Source organism: Hypomesus transpacificus, unplaced genomic scaffold, assembly GCF_021917145.1.
Source record: "Hypomesus transpacificus isolate Combined female unplaced genomic scaffold, fHypTra1 scaffold_358, whole genome shotgun sequence".
Lineage (NCBI taxonomy): Eukaryota > Metazoa > Chordata > Actinopteri > Osmeriformes > Osmeridae > Hypomesus > Hypomesus transpacificus.
In genome coordinates, this window is record NW_025813882.1 from 16,674 (window position 1) to 41,611 (window position 24,938).

The 24,938-nt window shown below is 48.4% G+C and overlaps 1 protein-coding gene across 1 annotated transcript; it reads left to right on the forward strand.

Annotated features, from left to right (window-relative positions):
* Positions 1-784: 784 nt before the first annotated feature.
* Positions 785-23,690, forward strand: LOC124464522 (TGF-beta receptor type-2-like). Its single transcript, XM_047016408.1, is given in 9 exon segments — positions 785-881; positions 10,405-10,552; positions 10,943-11,133; positions 13,234-13,340; positions 13,342-13,770; positions 14,182-14,433; positions 15,777-15,918; positions 21,420-21,544; positions 22,384-23,690. Coding segments are annotated over 9 exon segments (1,602 nt in total). The 5' UTR covers positions 785-853; the 3' UTR covers positions 22,564-23,690.
* Positions 23,691-24,938: the final 1,248 nt, after the last annotated feature.

The window sequence follows — 24,938 nt, forward strand, 5'->3', positions numbered from 1 at the left end:
ACCACGGAGAAACAAAGCTGTGTGTGTGTGTGTTTAAATAGGATGAATAGACGGGATCACCAGGCTAGGGTTCTGCAGCAGGAACCCTAAACGCTCAAATTGTTTAACTAGCTTGCAACGTGACGACTAATTGAGCGACTGTTCATTGACTCTGACCGCAGAAATACAACTACTTTAGATCCTTGAGATTCCACTGTAGTTTCTTCAATAGGCCGTATTTGTCAGTTGCTTTGTATAAAAGCGTCTGCTGAATGAATAAAATGTCAAATGTAACGTAATAGGCCTACTGTAAATCTACTGTACAGCTGCAAGCTGCACTGATCAAGAGAATGGAAGGACTTCCAGTAATAGAAAAAGCTGACAAGCGTACTCGTCTGAAATGATATATAGGCCCAAGATTAAATGATCCAGTGCTATGACTTTGTTCCCACACCACCAATATGTTAAACGATATGGGCGTTTTATTTCTGTATTTAGTAGGCTAGGCTACACACACAGCCTTGTGAAAAACGAAGTGCTATAAGGTCAGGATAAATATTTCCAGTAATTTATAAAACGAAGTGCTATAAGGTCAGGATAAATATTTCCAGTAATTTATTGAACAGAGGCTGCGGTCACACTATGTGGAAAAGAAAACAATCAAACCCTACAGACTTAACAGACACAAAACGTCTTGTTTCAGTTTCAACAAAAGGCGACACATCAACATACAATGAATCTGTTCACAGAGAGCGGCTGACCGCGCAGGCTGGTCTGTAACTATGTGAACATATTTTCTCTCCTCATCCCCCTAAGAGCTAGGACATTCCGGGGGACTTGCGTGGTCGTGCTGGATAGAGGTGAAGAAGGCCGAATGGCGAGCATGTCAGAACAACACGGAGGTAAGTTTTAAAACTGGCTCCCCGTTTGAAACCTGTTTCGGTGAACTCTAAACCCTGCTCTAACTCAGCTTCTACACGGTCAAACTCCAGACGCTGCCGTCCTAACCTCTTCTCTCAGCGTGTTGTTTTAAGGAAACCTGACAGGAGAAAACGTACAGCAACGTGATCATCGGTCAAACAGAATTACAACCGGACTGAGACATCCCATCATTTTTTATAATTTTTTAGAACACCAATGACGTTGCACCTCGCCACGGTAACGGAGCTGCTCTCTCCCAGCTTGCGGTTTCCCAGCTTCCCGGTTATAACCGGTCTAAATCACGGCTGAGTCTGGGCGGGGAAAGGGAGGTTCTGTAAGGAACAGGAAGGCTGCCGGTCTGTCTGTTTGGATAAGCCCTCTGGAATCTCTAAAGAGCTAGCTTCTTGCAGGCAGATTGAATTTAACCTTTATTAGAACTGATGAGTAATGTAAAATTGATGCCCTCGTCCAAGTGAAAAACGCGATTTTGTGTGTTCAGAGGGCGCGTGACATCTGTTGGCGCTATTGAAAATCCTTTACTGTAAAGGACATTCAGACGATGTTTTCCATCTGTGACTCGATCAAGTTACTAAAACGCTGAACAAACACGAAAAACTACCGATCCCACCATATATAGTCACCCTACAGATCAAACCAACTACATCCAACCTTATACTTCTTCGAGAGCATTTCTATGTTTGATCTGCTGCACAATCCTGTCCAAATGACTTCACACATAGACCCCGTTCTCTTGCCCCTTTTCAGGTAAATTACACAGCATGTCATTAAATGTGAATGATAATAATAGTACTACTAATAATAATGTGTTTATGAAGCAGACGCTCCTGTTCAAAGCGAAGTGTGTTAAGACGCGACCGGCATCTGCGTTTGTGATCACAGGCGCCGACCGGAGATCAGCTGGGCTGAAGTTTCAACAAGGTGCATGTGGGTGGATGAAGATATGTGTGTGTGTGTGCACACCTATCTGTGTGTGAATGAATGTGTGTGTGAGAATATCTGTGTGTGTGTGTGTTCTCAGTCACGCTACATTTCTCCTGCAGCCGAGTAGAAGGCCTGCTTCACATGAGGGGAACACGAGGAATGAGGCGTTAAATTATTTCCATTTGGCCTATTGACGTCACAGTGTGAGTGTGTGGGTGTAGGTGTGTGTAGGTGTGTGTAGGTGTGTGTAGGTGTGTGAGGGAGAGGGGGCGTGGGGGGGCGTATTATAAGTGTTCCTGCAAGCGTTGGACATAATTTCCACCAAGCCTGGATCAACCAATGCCTGCTGGTCAACGCCATGGCTAATATCCCTGATCTTTAAAAGACACTCACACACACACACACTCTCTCACACACACACACCCACACACTCTCTCACACACACACACGCTCTCTCACACACACACACTGCAGACCTACACAAACACCGTAAACCAAATGGTGTCTAGAACATTGAGCACACTTGCAAATAAGTGCCTGATGACTCAAACCCTAACACTAACTCAGGACACACACACACATGTGCTTACACCTCCCTACACACACCCACACACTCACTGTGAGGTTCATTGTGTGGTATTGTTTACCGCCTGAACAGCCCCCAGCCTGGTCTTATCAGCAGAGGGGAGCTGGTATTTCCTCCAGCAGCGTGGTGCAGTAGGACTGTTACTTCCTGCACTGGCACACCCAACACCCCGCACCCAGGGGGGATTTGAACCGTAACTTAAGCAAGCAACCTCTTGATCTTCAGTCAAATGCTCTAACCACTGAGCTAGATCAGGCTGTAGTTTGATTTCTGTACTTTAGGCAGTGTTTGAACTGTTATAAATAAACCAGTTATGAATAAATGTTCATCTAGGAACACAACAGTAAAATGAGGATGGAGGGCGCTGAAAATTGCTTTTTGCCAAAACTCTTCTGGCTGCACTTTTATACAGGCCACATGTTGTCGTGTTTTAAACATACATTTTCAGATTGCCTTTTTATTTTTCACTTTGATAAATCCCCACCCAAGTCTCAAGTTAACAGTGTGACTTTCTTCTCCAGTACATAACAAGTTATTTTCAGAGTTTCTTAAAAAAACTAAACCCACATAAAAACTTGAGCTATACGTCCACCACTTCACTAGCCAGCCTTCATTTTGATTTCTGTTTACATCGTTTATGTTCAGACCTCATCAGAGACGAACCACTGTGACAGGAACTCTTGTCACCGTGGCAACTCACAGACTCGTTGACTTCTCATTTATCTTCAAATTTTGGGGGGAGTTGGAATGGCACTCTGTTCTCAATGATTGTCATGAGGGGTTTTCTCCTGGGAAGGAGAGAAGAGGAATCTCTGTTCATCCTGGGGACAGATGTTTGTAAACACGCCCCTGGCTGTTTAGCGGGCTGCAGGGTTAGCGAAGGCCAGCGACGTCTAAGGGTTTGCTCAGAAGTGGGTTTCATGATCACAGGGCAGGCATGAATAGATCTGGAATGCGGCCTTTTGGATGTTGTTACACATTAGCAGTGGAGAGGAGAGGAAGAGGAGAGGATAGAAGAGGAGAGGGAGAAGAGAGGAGAGGAGAGAAGAGGTGAGGGAGAACAGAGGAGAGGAGAGGAGAGGAGAGGAGAGGAGAGGAGAGGAGAGGAGAGGAGAGGAGAGGAGAGGAGAGGAGAGGAGAGGAGAGGAGAGGGGGAGGAGAGGAGAGGTTCCTCTCTCTCTCCCACAGATTTAATAACAGACTGATGACAAACATGCTCAGACCAAATTCTCCGCACACAGATAATCCTTGAGAGATAATTAGGCTGTCCCATTCATGCTGGATACACATCTCATCAGAACTGCATGAGAAAAATTACTCAAGCATTTAAGGGAATAATTTCCTGTTAGAAATAGGGTAACATAAGCATAACTCGGTGTTACAGGAACCGGAAGTTGCTGTAACGTGATGTTGTGGTAGCATCATTTTGGGCATTCCCTTGCCTGACCCCTGATAGAATCCTTCACTGGTTTGTTTACAAATCTGACTGTAAACGCTGTTGATTCAATACTCGAAGGAGAGTCTCATTTCCAGAAACAGGATGTTGCCAAGGAGCCACACAGCAACATGCCTCAAAGATGTTTGTTTTTTAGCCCACTAATCCAGTCCAAAGCTTTTTGGAGACCTCTCAATTCTCTCCCTCAAAACAATGGCCTGAACAAACGCAGTGATACTCTGACATTGTCTGGAACAGAGCAGATAAACGGCTTCCTTCAGAGGGACGTGCGTGGAGACAATGCCACCCAGTTGGGCCAGAGGAGATATTGAGGACGTTCTTGTCTCAGTGCTTTCCTCTTGCTTCCTACGTCCAACCCCATAAACAACAGTCTCTTCTAGTGGGGTTTGAAGAAGTATCTTGTTTTACTTGTTGTCTTCTTCTTCGGACAGGCCTCTCCAGGTCCTGCTGTACTGTGCAGCTCTCATGTCGTGGGAAAACAGACAAAAGCAAAAGGTCTCGTCTCAATGGAGAATAACTTATGTAGGAAATCTGCTGTGTCGTAGTGTGATTTGTCACCGAATGCCTGTGGTACTCAGATAAGACAAAGCTTGTTTCTGCCTCTTGTCCTCCTGGCTGGTTCTGGGTTTGCTGGCTGGTTTTAGGTATTGTTCTGTATGGCTGGTTTTAAGTCCTGAATGGCTGGTTTCAGGTCTTGTTCTGTATGGCTGGTTCAGGGTTTACTGGCTGGTCTCAGGTCTTGTTCTGTATTGCTGGTTCAGGGTTTACTGGCTGGTTTCAGGTCTTGTTCTGTATTGCTGGTTCAGGGTTTACTGGCTGGTTTCAGGTCTTGTTCTGTATGGCTGGTTCAGGGTTTACTGGCTAGTTTCAGGTCATGTTCTGTATGGCTGGTTCAGGGTTTACTGGCCATGTCTGTGAAGCTACAGTATGTCTTCCCTTGGGCTACTGCACAACTACATACAGATGTGGAATTTAAAATGACAAAACAAAACAAAATGCGTGTTTTCCCCCCGTGTGTGTTTGTGTGTAAGTGTGTAAGTGAGTGTGTGTGTACGTGAGTGTAGAAAGTGTGTGTGTGTACGAACATGAATGTGTGTAACCAGGCTGATGAGAGGATTTGTCACCATGTCCTCTGTTTGCTCTTAACCTGGAGCAGATGTCAACAGCTCTGACCTCCGCCTCACACACACACACACACAGCTCTTCCTCCGCCTCACACACACACACCTCTTCCTGGCCTCACACACACACCCCACGCTCCCCTCCAACGCAAACCCCATGCCCCCCCTCCCCCCCCTCCCCCACCACCACCTACCTCAGGATGTTTTGAAGAAGACAAAGAGGGGTGGCGGAGGGAGGTGGGGGGAATTGACAGCAGATGAAAACACAACACATTAAATAAGAAATATGTAACAAAAACACACACGTTGTCTGAACCCCAGCAAAGGAACAGTTATATATGACCCACACACACACATACACACGCCCAGGCACACACCACGTCTTGTTGTGACGTTGTGTGTGGAGAGTTACAGCGTCAGAGGTCAGAGGTCACGCTCCCAGTCTGACATCATGACTGGAGTATGCAGAGCAAAAACAAATGCTGGCTCACCCACGGTAATAGAGAGCTGATTTACGGTGTTCCAGTCGACTTAACCCCTGAGTGTCAGCTATAAAAACTACACCAATAGACGTTTGGAAACACTCATCACCTACTAATGCTGCTTTTGATAAATGACGGTTCTGTCGTGTTCATGTAAATAAGGGCAAGTGCAAAGCGATGTTCTGTCTTGTATGAAAGCTGACTAAAATCAAAGAACTGTTTAGTAGACTAATTGCTCTTGGCTTGGCCAGAGGGCAGTGAAGGCAGCACTTAGCAGCACAAGTCTTCTTGAGAGACCAGTGAACTTGCCCTTCCTCTGCAAGTTGTACGAGCTCCTGTGCTCAGGGATAAGTTTGAAGTTGCTAATATGGTATTAATGTTTGCCGTGCCAAGTAGCTGAGATGTGGTTACTTTGCACCGCGCCTTGAAATTACAGACTGTTCTTCATCTCTGACCATACTGTTAGAACTATGAACTGGTGACCCTTGATTTTCCGCTGCATTTTCTTAATGGACTGTTTGTATGTCGGTGTGGATAAAAGTGTCTGCTAAATGAATAAATTGAAAATGTTATGTTTCATTTGATTTGAACTGTACAACCCTGTAACTAACAATGAACAATGAACGTAAGATGACTTTGAAGAAAGAAAATACATTTGACCATGCCATTTTATCAGAACAGAACTTTTCTTAGAACGGCAACTTTTTTATCAGAATCAGAATAATTTTTTCTCATATTTCTCCTTAAATATTTCGTTGAAGATTATGTCTTTAACTGTAGACTGCAGATATTATGTGAAGATTGGAAAATAATCTTGACTTGTCTTCTCTTCTTCTAAAGCCATACTGGGCCGTGTCTATATTTGAAGCATGTCATTTCAAGCTGTGTCTTGCAACAGAATGCTAAGATCTCGTAATGACATGTTTCAAGCTGCACTGCTGCGAACCAGCTTTTCAGAACTGCAGGAACCGCTCTGCCTTCTCGGAAGATTTCCTGTTTCATGCTATGTGCACTCTGTGAGTCATATATGGCAAGTTCAGCCCCGTCTGTTTACTTTTCACCGGGAGCAGAGAAGAGAGACGCAGAAGGGTCGAGGGAGAGCAACAGGCGGACTTGAGAACTTTTCAGGAGCGTCGAAAAATAAAGACTGGATATTTGTAGTTGGTTAGGTATTGGGTATTTAATGAAAAGAAGAGAAGTGTATGGTCCGTTTCTAAATGGAGCTTCTTCGGTTTTCCGCTTTCTGGTGTGGAACGATACTCTTTGCTAGTATTGTTTTAGAACAGACTGGTGAGTAAAACTTTATAATGTGCTTAACGAAGCAAGCGGTTGCGCGTTAATTGAAAGCAATAAAGTGGTTTATTAACTCCCTTAGGGTGGGTTTCTGACGCTTCTAACTTTGAAATGTGTATTATCCTCCTCCGAAGCATAATCAACTCTTAAAGTCATTCATTTGTCGTAAGCAGCAGGTGGCCAGCGATAAGAGAAGTAGACTAGTCATTTTGACTTCACGCCCTTCTAGTTAAGCTGAAGAAAATACGAAAACATACGCGGCGGATTCTTGCTAGCCTATTGCCGTTACTGCTCTGCTTATTAAAGCAAGCAAGTCAGTCAATATTTTTCCATTTTCTGGACCCGGGGTGAAATTGTATTTAACTCTACGCCCTGTAAGCCGCTGACACATGTACGCAGGCGAAAGTAAGGCATAAGCTAATAGGGATATTGTGCTGACACGTGGTGACTTATAAACGTTATTTGTCTGTCTCCTTGACTTCCTTCTGTAACAAGTATCTGCGTGATAGTTTCAGATAGTTCAGTTTTAGCAGGAGTTCCACCTGTTGCAATCAACGTCCTCCACGACGGTCTTAAGAAAGTTTCACTTAAGTTTTGAATGTGCGACGACAATGGGAAGATGTTGCTCTTGAATCGTCTTGAGGTAGACTTGCAGACTTTAATCTCCTGCTCTTTGTCCCTGTCGCCAACTCAGTCCCCATGGCTCCTAACAGCTCTGACTTCGTCTAATCTTCTCTTCTCCCCCTCTTCAATTAAATCTGGCCCTGGGTGGCAATTACCAGCATCCATCCCTACCACCTCACGCCTCCCTGGCTCTAAATGACATACTCTTTGAGAAAAGTTCTTCTAATGATATAATTACCCCGACTGCTCCCCTATCCATCGCTATGCCGCCAGGCCCTTTAAAACCATGTCTGCTCTTAGCTACAGACAACCTTCAGCTGTTCTCTTCAAAAGCACCCAACGCAGTAACAGCCTCGGGCCAAATTCCGAAATTGCAATTTTCAGCTCAAGTCTGGTGGAGTAGTTAAGCTTAATGTCTTTATTTGTTTGAGATTTAGCCTTCGGGCGTCTGGGAGACAAACGCCAGAGAGCGTATACAATATCCGTCTGCAATATCCTGACGGCGAGAGCTCTGCGTGGAGCAGCGCCTGCCTGCTGGAAGTGGACCTCAGTTCTCCAGCTGTTTGCTAGCTCTGGCCGGTGGCTGAGGCCCAGCCCTCCCTGAAGACCAGCTGAGGCAGGGCTACAGAGGGCTTTTTGTCCCTGTTTCAGGGAGCACAGCTGAAGGAGTTCTCTATCTCTCTCTCTGCCTTTCCCTCTCTCTCTTAATCTCTTTTTTTCTCTCTCTCTTTCTCTTAATCTCTCTCTCTCTCTCTCTGCTCGTCTTGATTTCTCTCTCTGAGTCAGTCCTAAACTCCTTGCACGAAGGAGATCCGTTTCTCTCCCTCTCCTTCCCCCTCTCTCTCCTTCCCCCTCTCTCTCCTTCCCTCTCTCTCTCCTTCCCCCTCTCTCTCCTTCCCTCTCTCTCTCCTTCCCCCTCTCTCTCCTTCTCCTTCCTTCCCTCTCTCTCCTTCCCTCTCTCTCTCCTTCCCTCTCTCTCCTTCCCTCTCTCTCTCTCCTTCCCCCTCTCTCTCAGTCCTAAACTCCTGGCGTGAAGAAACATTCTCTGTGAGGTGGGGTGTCGGAGCTGAAAGCTCATTGGTTCCCAGCTGACCCCGGCCAGCGTAGTTAGACCCCAGAGGGGATTATTTTGACACAGTGGGTCAAACGATCAGACTAAGTTGCCCTATCAGACATGGCACCCCCTGCTGGTAGAACCAACCCAAAGGGGCCCAGATCTCCAATCTCCCTTGGCTCAACCCAACTCTGGTAGATAAATAGATATCTCCCCGGAGAAACTAGTTAAGCTGGGCTGCGAATGTGAAGACGGTGAGCTACTTTCACTTCTGTTGTTGTGTCATGAGAGATTCCTCCAGCTTAATGCAGACGAGCCTTGTGTGGTTAGAAGACTGTGACAGCGTAAACTGATTTTTCTCCCTCTGTATTTTCCTCCTGTCTTTCTCCTCCTCCTCCTCCTCGTGTTAAGGTTGTTAATGGCGTTCCAGGAGTGGGCTTTAAGTCACCTAAAACCCAGGAAGTGATCTGGCAGTTGTCTTCTCTGTCCTCCTACTTACTGGCTTTCATTCTCTCTTCCTCTGTCGCTCTCTCCACTCTTTCACTTTCCATCTGTCACTTCCTCTGTCTCTCCCTCCTTTTCTCTCTGAATGTCTCTCTTCTTAATTGCTTTTACTCTCTGTATCTTTCTCTCTCTCTCTCTCTCTGTCACTCTCTGTCTCCTTTAAGGCTTGACAGAGGATTAAGTGAGTGAATTGATCCCCAAGTGACTGACTGAATTCAGCAGAATTAGACGAAATCTCTTTACATCCTCTGTTTCTTTTAGGATCCTGTTTAATTTGATCCACTTGCAACCCAACAACAGAAAACCACACACACACACACACCCACGTGTTTCCGTGGCTGCACAAGCTGCACGTGGTAGACACACACGTACACCAGTCTCCTTGCTGTCTAATGCTATCAATATCCATGTGGTCCTTTTTGATATTCACAAAGCGAACCGGCAAGGCACAGCTCATCAATTTAACAAGTTAGTGATCGCTCAGGTGAAAGATATATTGATGTTCTCGTTGTTTGTTAGTTCATGCCTGTTGTCTGTGTTGATGGCTATCTAACCCAAGGGCCCTCAGCACACAAGTCATGTTTGAACACGAACGCAACCGCCGGAAAGCCTCTCTTAAATCACTCTTCACACAAGACATGTTAAAGAACATTTCAGAAATAGTTTTTGTGTGAATTTTAATGGACGACTTTTATACTTGTGTGCTTCATTTGTTTGAGAGATATAAGCCTGTCAGGCTTCTATCTGGTCGAAGAATCATTGACGTAATGTTGTTTTAGAAGGAGTAGGCTACGTTTAGCGATGTTAATACTATCTAAATCTTGCAGTAGCTTGTGTAGATCATTAGCGTTTGTTCCATTTTCCACATTTCATTGCAGTGTCAGGATTGTCATAAGTTCCATTAATGAGAAACCCGTAACTGGAATATCTCGCTATTGTTTAACTAGTTCAGTAGACCATATCTTTGGAGTGTAGGGTTCGGAGCAAAGTATTGTGTGAGACGGGTCAGGTTTTTGGAAACGTCTTCTTTGGTAATTGAGGCCCCATATGACAGTACAGTCACTCAAGCACAAATCAAGCACAGTATTTGTATTTTCAAATAGTAATTCCTGCCTGTGACGTTGTTTTGTCTGTGAAGTATGATAAGTGTGATATCTGCTCTAGACATCTACATCTCAACCTTAAGGAGGGTGATTTGAGGTGTGAGTCAGTATGAAGACAAGACAACTTTGATTGGGGCAAAAGAGGAACCACTAAAACCAGACTGAAATAATCTGATCTCCCTGTCTGCCCTCTCTCCTCCCTCCTCCCGGTTTCCTTCCTCTTCTCTCTTGGATCTCTCCCATCTCCCCCTCTCTCCTCCCTTCCTCCTCTCCCATGTCTCCCCCCCATCCCTCCTCTCCTCTCCCCTGTGTCGTCGTCCCCCCTCCCGCCCCACTCAGAGGCTTTGCCAGGCCTCCTCCGGTGGTCCAGGCTGTGTAAGTTCTGCGACGTGCGCCCCACCAGCTGCTCTGGCACAGGGACCTGCACCAGCGACTGTGACAGGAGCGCCATCTGTGAGCACCGCGACGAGGTCTGTGTCAGCATCTGGTGAGTAACCATGGCGATGCTCAGGGGTTCGAGTCGGCCCAGTTGCATGCTGGGTAGTGTAGTCCGTCTCGGTGCATGATTGGGTTTTCATCCGTGGTTCTCTAAAGGCCATTTCACAATGCCCCAACAAACACACAACTACTGTGGTACTACATTCCACTGTTGGGTTTGGATGGTTTGGACTGTTAACTGACGTTAGGGTTAGGGCATCACCCCAACACAGATGCCTACAGGTGCATCACACCGACACAACTCAACTCAACAACTTAGCTGTTGGTGTTAGTTGCTGTTAGTTTGGGCAGCATGAACCATACTGTATGTGCGTGAATGGAAAGTGACTCCCTTTTTTTACCGGACGGCAGTGGAGCTAACGTCTGAGGCTTTTCTTAGGAGGAAGACAGAAGGCAACATGACGATGGACACCGTGTGCCACAACCCGGCACAGCGGCTGAACGGCCTGATGCTGGACGACTACAACAGCAGCCGGTGTGAGATGAGGGAGAGGAAAGGAATGGGCTCCATCTTCTTCATCTGTTCCTGCAGCATGGACGAGTGCAACGACAGTGTCGTCTTCACGCACAGTAAGTGTTGTGTCGTCATGATGCGTCATCAGGACGACATCAGGAGTTTGTCCAGGCAGGGCTGTGTTCAGGATTATTGTGTTGTTGTTACGGCATGCTATGCTGATTCCTGTGTTGTGTTATGTTATGCTATGCTCTGTTCTGTAATGCTATGCCGTGCTACGTTGCTTCATGCTATGTAATGCTATATCGAGACACAGGTCTCCAACACAAACTTGTAGGCTACTCATCCGGTCATGTTACACGGACTGGAAAACAACAACTGTGGAAACCATAAATTTGTGACTCATGTTCTGAACACGTCGTCAGGAATGTTTGCGCAATTTCTAGTTAACTCCTCGTGCTCAGTGTCTGAACAGTAACATGTGTGATCGTCGTGTACACCGTCCCAATACAAGATAGCTAACAGGTTGTCAGGCAGACTCCAGTTTCCGTCTTGGCTGTGTAGCCGCATGTGTTTTGACTACCGCGTGCAGGCGCTGAGACACATTTCGGACCTGGCTGCCTGTTGACAGGGGCCAAATTGAAAGCATCTGCGAAGGCGGAATGACGTCACGGAAAAGAAATGCGCTTTCAGCCAGGGAGCATGGATGGATGACTCCACACACATGAATGTTCTCCACACACAACCTGACAAGAGTAGAGCAGAGCAGGCTAGAGTAGACTAGAGTAGAGTAGACTAGAGTAGACTAGGGTAGTGTAGAGTAAAGCAGGACAGAGCAGAGCAGGACAGAGCAGAGCAGAGCAGGGAAGGGAACATACAGGCGTTCAGACAGGCCTCATGCTTGCTAGGTTACTGCCGACCATGTGCAGCATCAGGCCAGGAACACTCTCCTGATTTCTCTCACTTTTTTTCCAAGAATGTAGAAGAAAAAAAAATCAGTCTCGGTCTGGATGTCTGTCTGTATTTCTATTTCTCTCTCACTCGCTCCCTCCTTCTTTCCCTCCCTCCCTCCCTCCCTCTCTCTGTCTCTCCTCCCTCCTTCTCTCTCCTCCCTCCTTCTCTCTCCTCCCTCCCTCCATCCCTCTCTCTCGCTCTCTGTCTGGCTCTCTCTCGCTTGCTCTCTCTCTGTGTAAACCAACACAAACAGGCAGGGGCCATGTTGAGGATGTCAGACTTGTGGTTTCCTGTCTGACTGCAAAAATGAGAGCAAGAGCTTGACAGGCCTTCGCTGTTGACCCCCTTTTCTCTCCCCCCTCCTCCCCCCTCCCCCCTCCTCCTCCCCCCCCCATCCCCCCTCCTCCTCCCCCCTCCTCCTCCCCCTTCCTCCCTCCTCCCTCCTCCCCCCTCCCCCTCCCCCCCTCCTCCTCCCTCCTCCCCCCTCCTTCCCCCTCCTCCCCCCTCCTCCTCCCCCTTCCTCCCCCCTCCTCGTATTGCCCTCCAGTGTTATTACACGGCGTGCAGAGCACCCGGACGACTTGTAAAGAACTCCTTGGTGTCCATCCAGCTCTCTTTAGTCTTTTACGATGTTCCCTGTCTCACAACAAGCTTCCCGAAAATAGGATCCTAAACGCGACACATGGATAAACAGTCATCAGGTTCCCCGGGCAGTGTGGCCAGGCCCCAGACCACGCCACGCCCTCCAGATACGACGAGCAGCCTGCGTTCTATAAGGAGATACAATGTGCGGTTGGCCGGGTCGAAGCATGCTGTTGTTCAGGGAGCAGACTAACTTTAGCTTCTCCAGGCTTGGTGACATTCCTCAGGGAGGTGTCAGGTTGCCCGGTCGTCCTGGTGGAGAGGAGCTCTGACCTTGGCAAGAAGCTTTCAGGACGCTGCTCTTATTGATCTCATGGCGCTGGTGTCGGGGTTCACGAAGGGAACACAGGGGGCTTGTGTGTTCTCTTAAGTGTGGGTTTGACCCAGGGGACGACACAGGAGCACAGAGCATCAGATCTGAAGGATCTGAAACCTTCTCATCTCATGTCCTGTCTCATGCTGCTTGTTCTATGGGCTGTTTGTACGCCTTTTAGATGTCCTGCATCTCTCTCAGAAACTTGTTTTTAAGTGTTTTCTCTCTCTCTCTCTCTTCCTCTCTCTCTCTCTCTCTCTCTCTCTCTCTTGCTCTCTCTTGCTCTCTCTCTCTCTGTGCACTTAAGTACCATGTCTCTCGTCCCCAGCCTCCCAGGTGGGCTCGGTGATCCTGGTGAGTCTGGGACCCCTCCTCCTGCTGGCTGTCCTCGTCATCTCCTTCTTCTACTGGTACCCGCGTGTACAGCCAGCGCCACTCCGGCGCCAAGCGCAAGAAGTCCCCGCTGCGGGACTTCAGCGACGGCCAGGCCATCATCATGAGCGAGGAGGGCTCCGAGTCCAGCTCCACGCTGGCCAACAACCTCAACCACAACACGGAGCTGCTGCCCATCCAGCTGGACGGCCAGGTGGGGAAGGGACGCTTCGCCGAGGTGTACAAGGCCAAGCTGAAGCAGGGTGCTTCCGCCGGCGAGCAGGCCTTTGAGACGGTGGCCGTGAAGATCTTCCCGGACGAGGAGTACGCATCCTGGAAGAACGAGAAGGACATCTTCTCCGACGCTGACCTCCGTCACGAGAACGTCCTGCACTTCCTGACGGCGGAGGAGAGGAAGGTGGAGCGACAGTATTGGCTGATCACTGCGTTCCATCCCCGTGGCAACCTACAGGTGTGTGACACGTCTGGAAACCAAGCACTGTGTGGCGTCGCTGTTTACGAGACGTGATAAGAATTGTTGCGATAGCATTGTCTTTAGCGTGTCAAAACATTTAAGAGCAAATCACGTGTTCGCACGCATAAAACCATAATTGTGACTTTAGCATCATTTTGCCAAAATATCACATTACCATAATATTAGCATATCAGAAAAAGCATTAGCATACTGTATTTTCACACTCACAAAATATCACAATGATACGCTAACACACATCTGGTAAATGCCTTTGGTTAAGATGTCTTTCACGTTACTTTATAGTAACAGACAGGTCATAGTGACAGTGAACATGGTCACCGTGACAACCTGTGGTGGTCGTCCAAGGGTGCATTTGATATTGACCCCCGTCCCTGCCCCCCCTGCCAGGAGTACCTCACAAACCACATCATCACCTGGGACGACCTGTGGGTGCTGGGGGAGTCCCTGGCTCAGGGGGTGGCCCACCTCCACAGCGACCACACCCCCTGTGGACGATACAAGGTGCCCATCGTCCACCGGGACATCAAGAGCTCCAACATCCTGGTGAAGAACGACCTGACCTGCTGCCTGTGTGACTTTGGCCTGGGGCTGAGGCTGGACAACTCCTTGTCTGTAGACGAGCTGGCCAACAGCGGACAGGTGTGGAGCTCATCCCTCCGTCTCTCATTCTCTCATTCCCTCATTCCCTTCTGTGCTGGATTGTGGCCTTGGTCTTTTATCCTGTCATCCTCCTCTCCCTCTCCCTCCCTCCTCTCTCATCTCTCCTTCACCTCCTCTCCCCTCTCCCTCCCTCCTCTCTCATCTCTCCTTCACCTCCTCTCCCCTCTCCCTCCCTCCTCTCTCATCTCTCCTCTCCTTCACCTCCTCTCCCCTCTCCCCTCGTCCCCCTCCCTCCTCTCCTTCACCTCCTCTACATCTCTCAGACTCAGTCATCTCCACAGAAGTGTTCCCTCCAGGGTTCAGCTGTGTTTGTGTGGCCAGGAGAGAGATCTCTCTGTCTGGCTGTCTCCTCGCTTCTAGCTGGGGGCACTGATTAATAATGTTGATGAAGGACAGTCTTGTTAGTCTCTTGTTTTATTAGAGCCATCAGACTAATGAGTTTGATTGGGATCTAATGAATGGAGCTGTTATTGTGTTGCTCTAACAGGCCCGGGTCGTTTACAGTCTGTTATGGGAGTGAGTCATTATGGAGATTAGAGTGTTATACACTGCCTCCCTGACTCTACAGTCAGGTCTTCATACTGTAAAAACCACACTGTGTGTGTGTGTGAGTTAGACGTGTGTGAGTTAGACATGTATCTATGTGTGTATGTATATATCCGTGTGTTTGTGTCTGTGTGTATCCGTGTGTGTGTGTGTGTGTATCCGTGTGTGTGTGTGTGTGTGTATCCGTGTGTGTGTGTGTGTGTATCCGTGTGTGTGTGTGTGTGTATCCGTGTGTGTGTGTGTGTGTATCCGTGTGTGAGTGTGTGTGTGTATCCGTGTGTGTGTCTGTGTGTAACCGTGTGTGTGTGTGTGTGTATCCGTGTGTGTGTGTGTGTGTATCCGTGTTTGTGTGTGTGTGTATCCGTGTTTGTGTCTGTGTGTATCCGTGTGTGTGTGTGTGTGTATCCGTGTTTGTGTCTGTGTGTATCCGTGTGTGTGTGTGTGTGTGTATCCGTGTGTGTGTGTGTGTGTATCCGTGTGTGTGTGTGTGTGTGTATCCGTGTGTGTGTGTGTGTGTGTATCCGTGTGTGTGTGTGTGTGTGTGTGTGTGTGTGTGTGTATCCGTGTGTGTGTCTGTGTGTATCCGTGTTTGTGTCTGTGTGTATCCGTGTTTGTGTCTGTGTGTATCCGTGTGTGTGTGTGTGTGTATCCGTGTGTGTGTGTGTGTGTGTATCCGTGTGTGTGTGTGTGTGTATCCGTGTGTGTGTATCCGTGTGTGTATCCGTGTGTGTGTGTGTGTGTGTGTGTGTGTAGCTAACGTGTGTTCCTCTGTGCAGGTGGGCACGGCCAGGTACATGGCCCCCGAGGTCCTGGAGTCCAGGATCAACCTGGAGAACATCGAGTCCTTCAAGCAGACAGACGTGTACTCCATGGCCCTGGTGCTGTGGGAGATCACCTCCAGATGTGACGCCATCGGAGGTCAGTCCCAGAGCCTGCGAGCCCACCTGCAGCACCTCCTGCTGTTCCACTGGAGCTCCTCTTTCTCATATCTTCTCCTCTCTCTCTCTCTCTCTCTCTCTCTCTCTCTCTCTCTCTCTCTCTCTCTCTCTCTCTCTCTGTCTCTGTCTCTGTCTCTGTCTCTGTCTCTCTCTCTGTCTCTCTCTCTGTCTCTCTCTCTGTCTCTCTCTCTGTCTCTGTCTGATTCCCCTGTCAGCCGCCAAGCGCTAACTCGGGTCATGTGACACCTGGGCTTGTTTAAAACGTCCCCCCTGTCTCAGAGGTCTACTCTATGCCCCTAACCCCTTCCCCTCTGCCCCCCCCCCCCCCATCTTTGTATCCATTGTGCTACTGTGGTGATTGAGGACTGTCGATGCCACTTCCTGTTTTCAATTCTCCTCCCCCTTGAACCTATCACTGGGGGTGAAGCCTCGGCTCTGAAGGAACAGCAGGGCAGGGTGAGAAGGAAGGGTGGGGGGCGATGAGGTGTGTTTGTGTGTGTGTATGCCCTGCTGGTACACCTCCCTAATGAAAATAGTCAATTTCCTGTTTTGCGCTGAGCAGAGACCTGTGATTGGATGATCTTTAGGTCAGAGAGACAGAGGAGGTTTGTAGATGTGAGACTTGGAAGGAGCTGGGAGCATGAATGAGGTCATTATTCATAATGTTGTCATCGTTCATAATTCTACATTTATGTTAGATGCTGTAGATTGCTGATAAGGATCTAATAGAATCGTGTTTCATGTAGGGTTAGGACTTAGTTATTCATCCCTGGTGTAGATTATTGATTTGAGGTTTAGACAGGAACTAGGAAACTGCCAAGAGGAGCTGGACCAAAGAATATCAATGTACCCGAACCTCTTCAAAAACCAACTGAAACTCGAAACTAAAGACATATAGATGTTCTGGTAGGGGTATGTAGAAGTCCTGCTCTACGGTAAAAGTACTGCTTTATGGTAGAAGGACTGCTTTATGGTAGAAGTACTGCTTTATGGTAGAAGTACTACCCCCTTCCCCCCCTAATAAAACACTAAAGACAACTCCCAGACTAAGTTAGGGAAGTTTTCCATTCAGGTATTAATAAGGCAGTTCTGTCAGGCAGATTCCTTCTGTAATGGTTTTAATTGTGTAGCTGTTCCAGTTCCTCCTATAGCAGTCGTCTGGTCTGGGGGGATGACACATGCGACTGGTCTGGTCCAGTCTGGGGGGATGACACATGTGCCTGGGGGGTGTGTCAGACCCCCTGACTGCACAGGAGTCACTACACTGTCTTTCTCTCCCTATGTCTCTCTCTTTATATCTCTGTCTGTGTTTCTCTTTGATTCTCTCTCTGTCTCTCTCTTTACTCTCTCTCCTTTTATGTTTCTCTCTGTTTCTGTTTCCCCACCTCCCACGCAGGTCTCTCCTGCACTAGGAAATTACCCCCACTCCCCCTCCTCTTTCCCCCCCACCTCCCCCAGGTCTCTCTGCAGACTGAAAGACAGACAGGACACACAGCATACAGACAGGGAGAGGCCAGGACAGAGTGGATTTATGGCAGGATAGGAGTTGGGGAGGAGAAACTGAGATAATCCATGTGTTTTGCTTTAGTCTGCTTTCTCACTTCCCTCCTCCTTCCCTCATCCATCCCTTCCCCTCCTCCTTCCCTCCTCCCCTGGACCTGTCGCCTCGGGAGGGAGCAGGAGAAAGCAGGAGGGAGCAGGAGGAAGCAGGAGAGAGCGGGAAGGGGCGGGAGGGAGCAGGAGGGGGCAGGAGAGAGCCGGAGGGGGCAGGAGGGGGCGGGAGGGAGCGGGAGGGGGCAGGAGGGAGCAGGAGAGAGCAGGAGGGGGCGGGAGGGAGTAGGAGGGGGCAGGAGGGAGCAGGAGGGAGCAGGAGGGAGCAGGAGGGGGCAGGAGGGGGCAGGAGGGAGCAGGAGGGGGCAGGAGGGGGCGGGAGGGAGCAGGAGGGGGCAGGAGGGAGCAGGAGAGAGCAGGAGGGAGCAGGAGGGGGCAGGAGGGGGCAGGAGGGAGCAGGAGGGGGCAGGAGGGGGCGGGAGGGAGCAGGAGGGGGCAGGAGGGAGCAGGAGAGAGCAGGAGGGGAGCAGGAGGGGGCGGGAGGGAGCGGGAGGGGGCAGGAGGGAGCAGAAGAGAGCAGGAGGGAGCAGGAGGGGGCGGGAGGGAGCGGGAGGGGGCAGGAAGGAGCAGGAGGGACAGGTCTATCTGGAGGAGAGAGCAGAAGAACCTGGCCTCTCTCTGCCAGTGTGTTAAGATGTTCCCCCCCGGGGGAAAGAGGCTCCGAGAGATTGTTAGGTTACGTCTCTGTCTGTGAAAGTGGCGCCATTGAAACGCAATGTGTTCTCACCAAACACACACACACATACCAAGTACAGAAAAACACACACAGACAGGGCACATCTCTCCACCTGTCAGTCTTGTCAACACCTGCTCTGAGGTTCTCAGGCTGTCGTTGTAGCTTGGAATGATACTTATGACACCATGAAACTCCTCTGCATCTCTCTCCCACACACACACACACACACACACACACACCCACACACACACACACGACACAAGCTGACACATTCTCAACAGCATTCCAACCAACCGTATATGATAAGGAGAGAGGGGGAGACAGAGAGAGAGAGAAGAAAGAGGGAGTTAGAGGAGAAGAGAGGCGTGAGGGAAGGTAGTAGTGAAGGAGGAAGGGGAGAAGTGTGTGAGAGAGGGGAAATGAAGAGGAAGGAAATTGCCCCTCTGGGATAAATAAAGTTTTTAGAATTGAATTGAGGGAAGAATAGAGGACTGAGGGTGTAAAGACGAGGGAGGGGAAGGGAGGGGAGAAGGGTGTTGACCATCTCTCTGCCGGGGAAATACCTTCTCTCCCATGAGGGATTCTGGGTAATAGAGCAGGGCAGAGCAGCTGCTCTCCAGATGTCAGTTAGAACCTCAGCTTCATTCCAACGCCTGTCTGCCTGCCTGTCTGTCTGCCTGTCTGTCTGTCTGTCTGTCTGTGTACATGTCTGTCTGTGTACATTGTCTGTCTGCAAGTCTGTCAGAGATGGCAAAAGTACATACATCCTTCACTGCATCTGTAGAAGATATGTTGTAGAAGACTGGTAGGAGTTCACAACACTTTCTCACTTAAATGAAACTAAAGAAATATGGGCTCTGACATTTACTGACTTTTATCACAGATTACAGACAAACGTAAAAATATAGGTGTGACATAACATGCCTCCCACCTAACAGCGCTGCTCGGAGAGCGTAGCTCGTCCCTGTGGATGAGTGTTTACCTTCCTCCTATTGGACTCGTGAGAGAGACAGACAGATTGTGCTTCAGTCGGGGCTCGGAGGGGCAGCTTAACCACGTTCCCTCTCCTCCCAAAACTCCCTCGCTGTCCCCATCCCCTGAAAGAGATCCCAGGGCCAAACCAGGCCCGCTCCCTAGAGAGACAAACTGAGCCAGGATGGTTATAATAACAATAATAATGATGTGTTCTAGTTGCAGATTTTTATCATTTTATCCCAAGCCATGCACGCTACAAGGGAGGGATTTGAACCTGTGACATTTTGGTCTGCAGTCAAGTGCTCTGACCACCGAGCCACACCCTTCCTGTAGCATGAGAGGGTCTGCAAACCACATGAGGCCGGGATTGTTTGGAAAATACTCAAGCTGCCAAAACCCGATGGTCTCAGAGTCTCATTTCTGAAGCTTTTCAAAGCTTCAAAGGAGGGTCTTGAATCGTCTTCTCAGCAACGAGGAGTTTCCGACCCAGATTAGCTTTTATACTATCGTCACAGGCCCCCCCGTCAATGACAGGAAGCCAGAGGGAGGACAGGAAGCCAGAGGGAGAGCAGAAAGGAAGTGTCACATGGTGTATAGTGTCTGTTTGTTATAAAACTCAAACAGTGACCTCCTGAAACATCAGTCAAGTTTAATGAGGTTATCGTGTTCTGTGTGTCAGATTGGATTGCTTCTGCTCTCTCTGGCATTTTGTTTTGTTTTGTTTTGAAGGACGTCGAATCTCTAAATATATCCCTGTCTGTGTTGTTGTATTTTGTCCAAACCACTGCCTTCTTTGTGATTTAGTGCCTGTGCCATTTCTGACTTTAATGTGGGGTTAGCTAGTGAAGACCCATGATCCCTGCAAACCAATATTGACCATCCCTTTGATTGTGGGACGACACGCGTGTGTGTGTGTTTGTGTGTGTGAGTGTTTAGACCGCTAAGTGCCCATAAGTGGACTTAACTACTCATCCGGCATATTTTGGGATCCAATGTTTTTGAATCAACAAGATTGGACATTTGTTTATAAAATCATATCTGGTTTGCTCAAAGCTCTATGGGGTTGCCCGTGACTGTCAAAGGGAGGAAACTGGATCACATTGACCAATGGGTGTGTGTATTTTTCTGAAACTCTGCAACAAGGGAAATCAGGTTGCCAAAAACAGGATGTTGAAGCCAGTTTGAAGTCAGCTGTTGCTCAAATGTATGCAGCTTCTCTGCTGACTGTTCTAGAACACCAACAAATTCCACCGTGTCAAAGGAATAGTGAACCAAAAGAAAAGTACTAAAGTTTTAGTACATTTTGACTAGGTTCATCTTCCAATATCTTAGTATATGTTGGCATTCTCTATCTGGTTTTATCCTTGGTGACATGAATTGAACTCAAATCCAAAGTCAGTAAGGACACAAGTGCAGGTATTCACAGTGGAACCCCCCGACTTCCCAGGACCCCGTCTGTGTGTCCTGGTCAGTAAGGACCCATGCTGTCCCAGGCAATTGGTCACTGTCTGTGAACAGGAATGTTTTTGCAAAATAGTGTGACAAAACCGCAGCGAGCTAACTCGCATATCCAATCGTAATCACAGGAGATGGATCTGGACTCGGGTCGTTTCATTCCGTCCTCTCCTCGTGCCTCTGGAGGCTCTGTTTCCACCATCTGAGAACTCGACGCTTCAAAGTTTAGATTTGTTTTCATACCCAGCCTGATCCGATCCATGTGAAGATGAACTGCCAGTCAAACTGTTGCCCCTGGTTCCCTGGCTGTGTCGTCCACGCTAGATCTCTCTGCCTTTAGAGAAACTTGGGAGGTTTTTAGACAGTTTTAGAGGCGGTTTCACAAGATGGCTGACAGTTTGCCCAACTGTGAGTTGGTGAGTTGTTTTAAGTACATTCACATCGAGGATAAATGTAATAATATTGAATGTTTCTCTTTGGGCCTCTCCCCCCCCCAGCCCCAGACCACGAAACGGACACCACTGTTAGTCTCATTTCTGACATCTGTGTTCTTCTGCTCTATAAAGATACAACCTGCAGTTTCATTTGATTTCAGGGTGGAAACTGAAAGCTGCTCTTAATGGGCGACTAAACTCCCACTTGTTCAGTTGACTTTATTTGTTCAGTTTAGATTGTCGGTGCACGTGTTGCCATGGTCACATTGCTCCTAAAGGTGGTGGAGAACAGACGTTTACACAGTTCTTAACTTGTGTGTGTGTGTGCAGAGGTGAAGGAGTACGAGCCGCCGTTTGGGAAGGTGAGGGACCACCCGTGTGTGGAGAGCATGAAGGACAGCGTGCTCCGAGACCGAGGACGGCCTGAAGTCCCCAGTAGCTGGACCAACCACCAGGTACACACACACACACACACACACGTACACACACACACGTACACACACACACACACACACGTACACACGCACACACACATGCACACACACACACGTACACACGCGCGCACGCACACACACATATAAACACAGACAAACCCACGGGTAGATTTTTTCTTTTTTTTAAACACACAAACAACCCCCCCCAAAAAAACACATTACCACACGCACATTTCATTCATGTGAAATCTCCCTCTCTCTCTCTGTCCTTCTCTCTCTCTATTTCTCTCTCTCTCTCTGTCCCTCTCTCTCTCACTCACTCACACTCACCCACACACAAACATAACAAACATGCACATACTCAAACACACCCACAAACCTTAAGACAGAAAATACAACTTGCTCACGTCAAACCAACTCCACAAAAATACATTACCACACACACATCCTCTCCTCTAACACACACTCACACACACGCACACACCCAAACCGCCTAACCACAGGTGCTCATGCAGACACCCTCAGAGGAATGTTTACAGACAGACGTGCATAGTTTCACCCTGAAACCGTCTGGCAGTTTGTCTGAGTAGTTGTTGACTGTGGGTGTGTATCTGTATTGTTGACCGTGTGTGTGTGTGTGTGTGTGTGTGTGTATCTGTATTGTTGACCGTGTGTGTGTGTGTATCTGTATTGTTGACCGTGTGTGTGTCTGTGTCTGTGTTGTTGACTGTGGGTGTGTATCTGTATTGTTGACCGTGTGTGTGTGTGTGTGTGTATCTGTATTGTTGACCGTGTGTGTGTGTGTGTGTGTATCTGTATTGTTGACCGTGTGTGTGTGTGCTCCCCGGCTCCCCCTGCAGGGCATCCAGGTGGTGTGCTCCACCATAGACGAGTGTTGGGATCACGATCCTGAGGCTCGTCTGACTGCCCAGTGTGTCGCCGAGCGCTTCAACGACATGGAGGACCTGGACAAGCTGTCCGGACGCAGCGACTCCCAGGAGAAGATCCCCGAGGACGTGTCTGTGGTGGACGAGAAGTGACGCTCCGCGCGCAACGCCGCCCCACGCGGGCCTGGAGGAGAAACTGCACCCTGGCAGCTGAATGGGAGGGAGACTCTGATTCATGTTCTGCTGGGGGGGACTGGAGGTGTGCCGACGCAAGCTGCTGTCGGGTTTTTGTCAAACGTTAACAGCGGTTCTCTGACGAGACGGAGAGAGATTCAAGCATCGTGTGTATTTGACCGTTGGGAACAGTTCCAAAGATGGAACCGTAAGCCATAGGGGGACTGAGTGGAAGCGGAGGGTTCGAAATCCCCCTGCGCCCAACAGTTCTGTGTGCACTTTATCAGCATCTATGCCTTCACTGTAAGTTATGTGTATTCAGTTATCGCTACTTGATTATGACGCTAACAATGATGCTATCGCTATCTGATTATGAAGCTAACACGTACAGTATGACGATAACAAGGGTACAGCATATAACACTCGTAACATTGGTCCCTGTTTTTAACCTTTTAAAGACTTTATTGAGGAGGCATGGGTGACAGAAGGGACTGATGCTTTGTAAAACGAAGACAAAAAAACAAGGAGTACATTCAGTTTAATTTCACAATTCCAAGCGGGCGAATCCTGTGTTATAAAAGCGGAGATTGTTCCAGCTCACTGACCCCCCCGCCCCCCTCTGAGAATACAGGTTTTCCTTACTGAGAGGACTATGAACTGTACAATAGAGGCTGTGAAGTCATCTTTGGAAGAGGAAAACTAGGACAGGAAGAGAACTAGGGAAGTGGACATAACTTAACAACGCTCCAGAGTGGAGAGCTTAACATCAGAATCACAATTTGGTTTTATTCGCCATGTAAGTTTTCAGAACACGGAATTTACTGTGGCAAGAAGGTGCATACAATAAACATATACAGATCTTAATGAAAAAATAAATAAATACACACACATATATATATGCACACACAAAGGCTCACACATACATGCATTCACACATACACATAAGTAGCATCAACTCCATCTTGCTCAAAATGAAGATATGACGTACGTGGTTATGAAAAGGACGACAATCAAAGTTCTTTCTTTTTGAAGAGGTCAGTCTGACCTCCCTGTGTATTATGTACAAAAGATATAATTAAAGAGTTTCAGTATTCATTCTTATAAAACAAGCCTTTTAAAATTTTTATGGGATTTCAAACTGAAGTTGTCAAATGTGTGTGTATTTGTCTTGTTGATTATGTGTTCGTCTATAGGGTGTTGTCGACTGTGTGCGTGTTGCTGACTGTGTGCGTGTTGCTGAATGTGTGAGTGTTGCTGACTGTGTGAGTGTTGCTGACTGTGTGCGTGTTGCTGACTGTGTGAGTGTTGCTGACTGTGTGAGTGTTGCTGACTGTGTGAGTGTTGCTGACTGTGTGAGTGTTGCTGACTGTGTGAGTGTTGCTGACTGTGTGAGTGTTGCTGAATGTGTGAGTGTTGCTGACTGTGTGAGTGTTGCTGAATGTGTGAGTGTTGCTGACTGTGTGAGTGTTGCTGAATGTGTGAGTGTTGCTGAATGTGTGTGTGTTGCTGACTGACAGCCCTTTGATACCTGTCCCAGACTACTCAGTCAGACAGAGCAGGTATGTCTGCCGCCACGGCAACAGCCCCCGGTTACCGCTCTGGTCCCCGCGTCCCCTAGCAACATCATGGAAAACACACGACGTGCCAGCGAAGAACGCTGCCTGTCCCCTCGCCTGCCCCCTCGCCTGCCCCCCTCGCCTGCCCCCCTCGCCTGCCCCTCTCGCCTGCCCCCTCGCCTGCCCCCCTCGTCTGCCCCTCTCGTCTGCCCCCTCGTCTGCCCCCTCATCTGCCCCCCTCGCCTGCCCCCCTCCATAAAGACTTTTCTCACAAGGGTTCTCTCTACTACCAACAGATAAAGTAGGTGTGTGTGTTTGTGGCACACGTCTGTGTGTGTGTTTGTGGCACACGTCTGTGTGTGTGTGTTTGTGGCACACGTCTGTGTGTGTGTGTGTTTGTGTGTGTGTCAGCCAAGCTAAATTCACAAGGTTAAGAGCTTCTGCAACTCAAGTTGTTCATACAAAACCAGCTGCTTTTACCAGCGGCTCACTGACAATGTAACTGCTTAAGACTTTTCCTTTAAAAACGTGTGTGTATTTGTGTGTGTGTTATCTGATGAAGCATGTACTTGGCTGAGGAACAGATGCAAACGACAGCATCATGTTCTATTTCCAGAGTGTCTGTGAACAAGTCCAAACAAGCTGTTTCTCTTGACTGAAACAGTCGCTAAACACCATCTTGCAGTGCTGCGAGTCGAGGGTTCTCAGACACATCTGTTCCAGTGTGGGTTTTTTCTCTTTCACACACACACACACACACACACGTTTAAGCAATTTCCTTGTACTTCTCATCTTGCT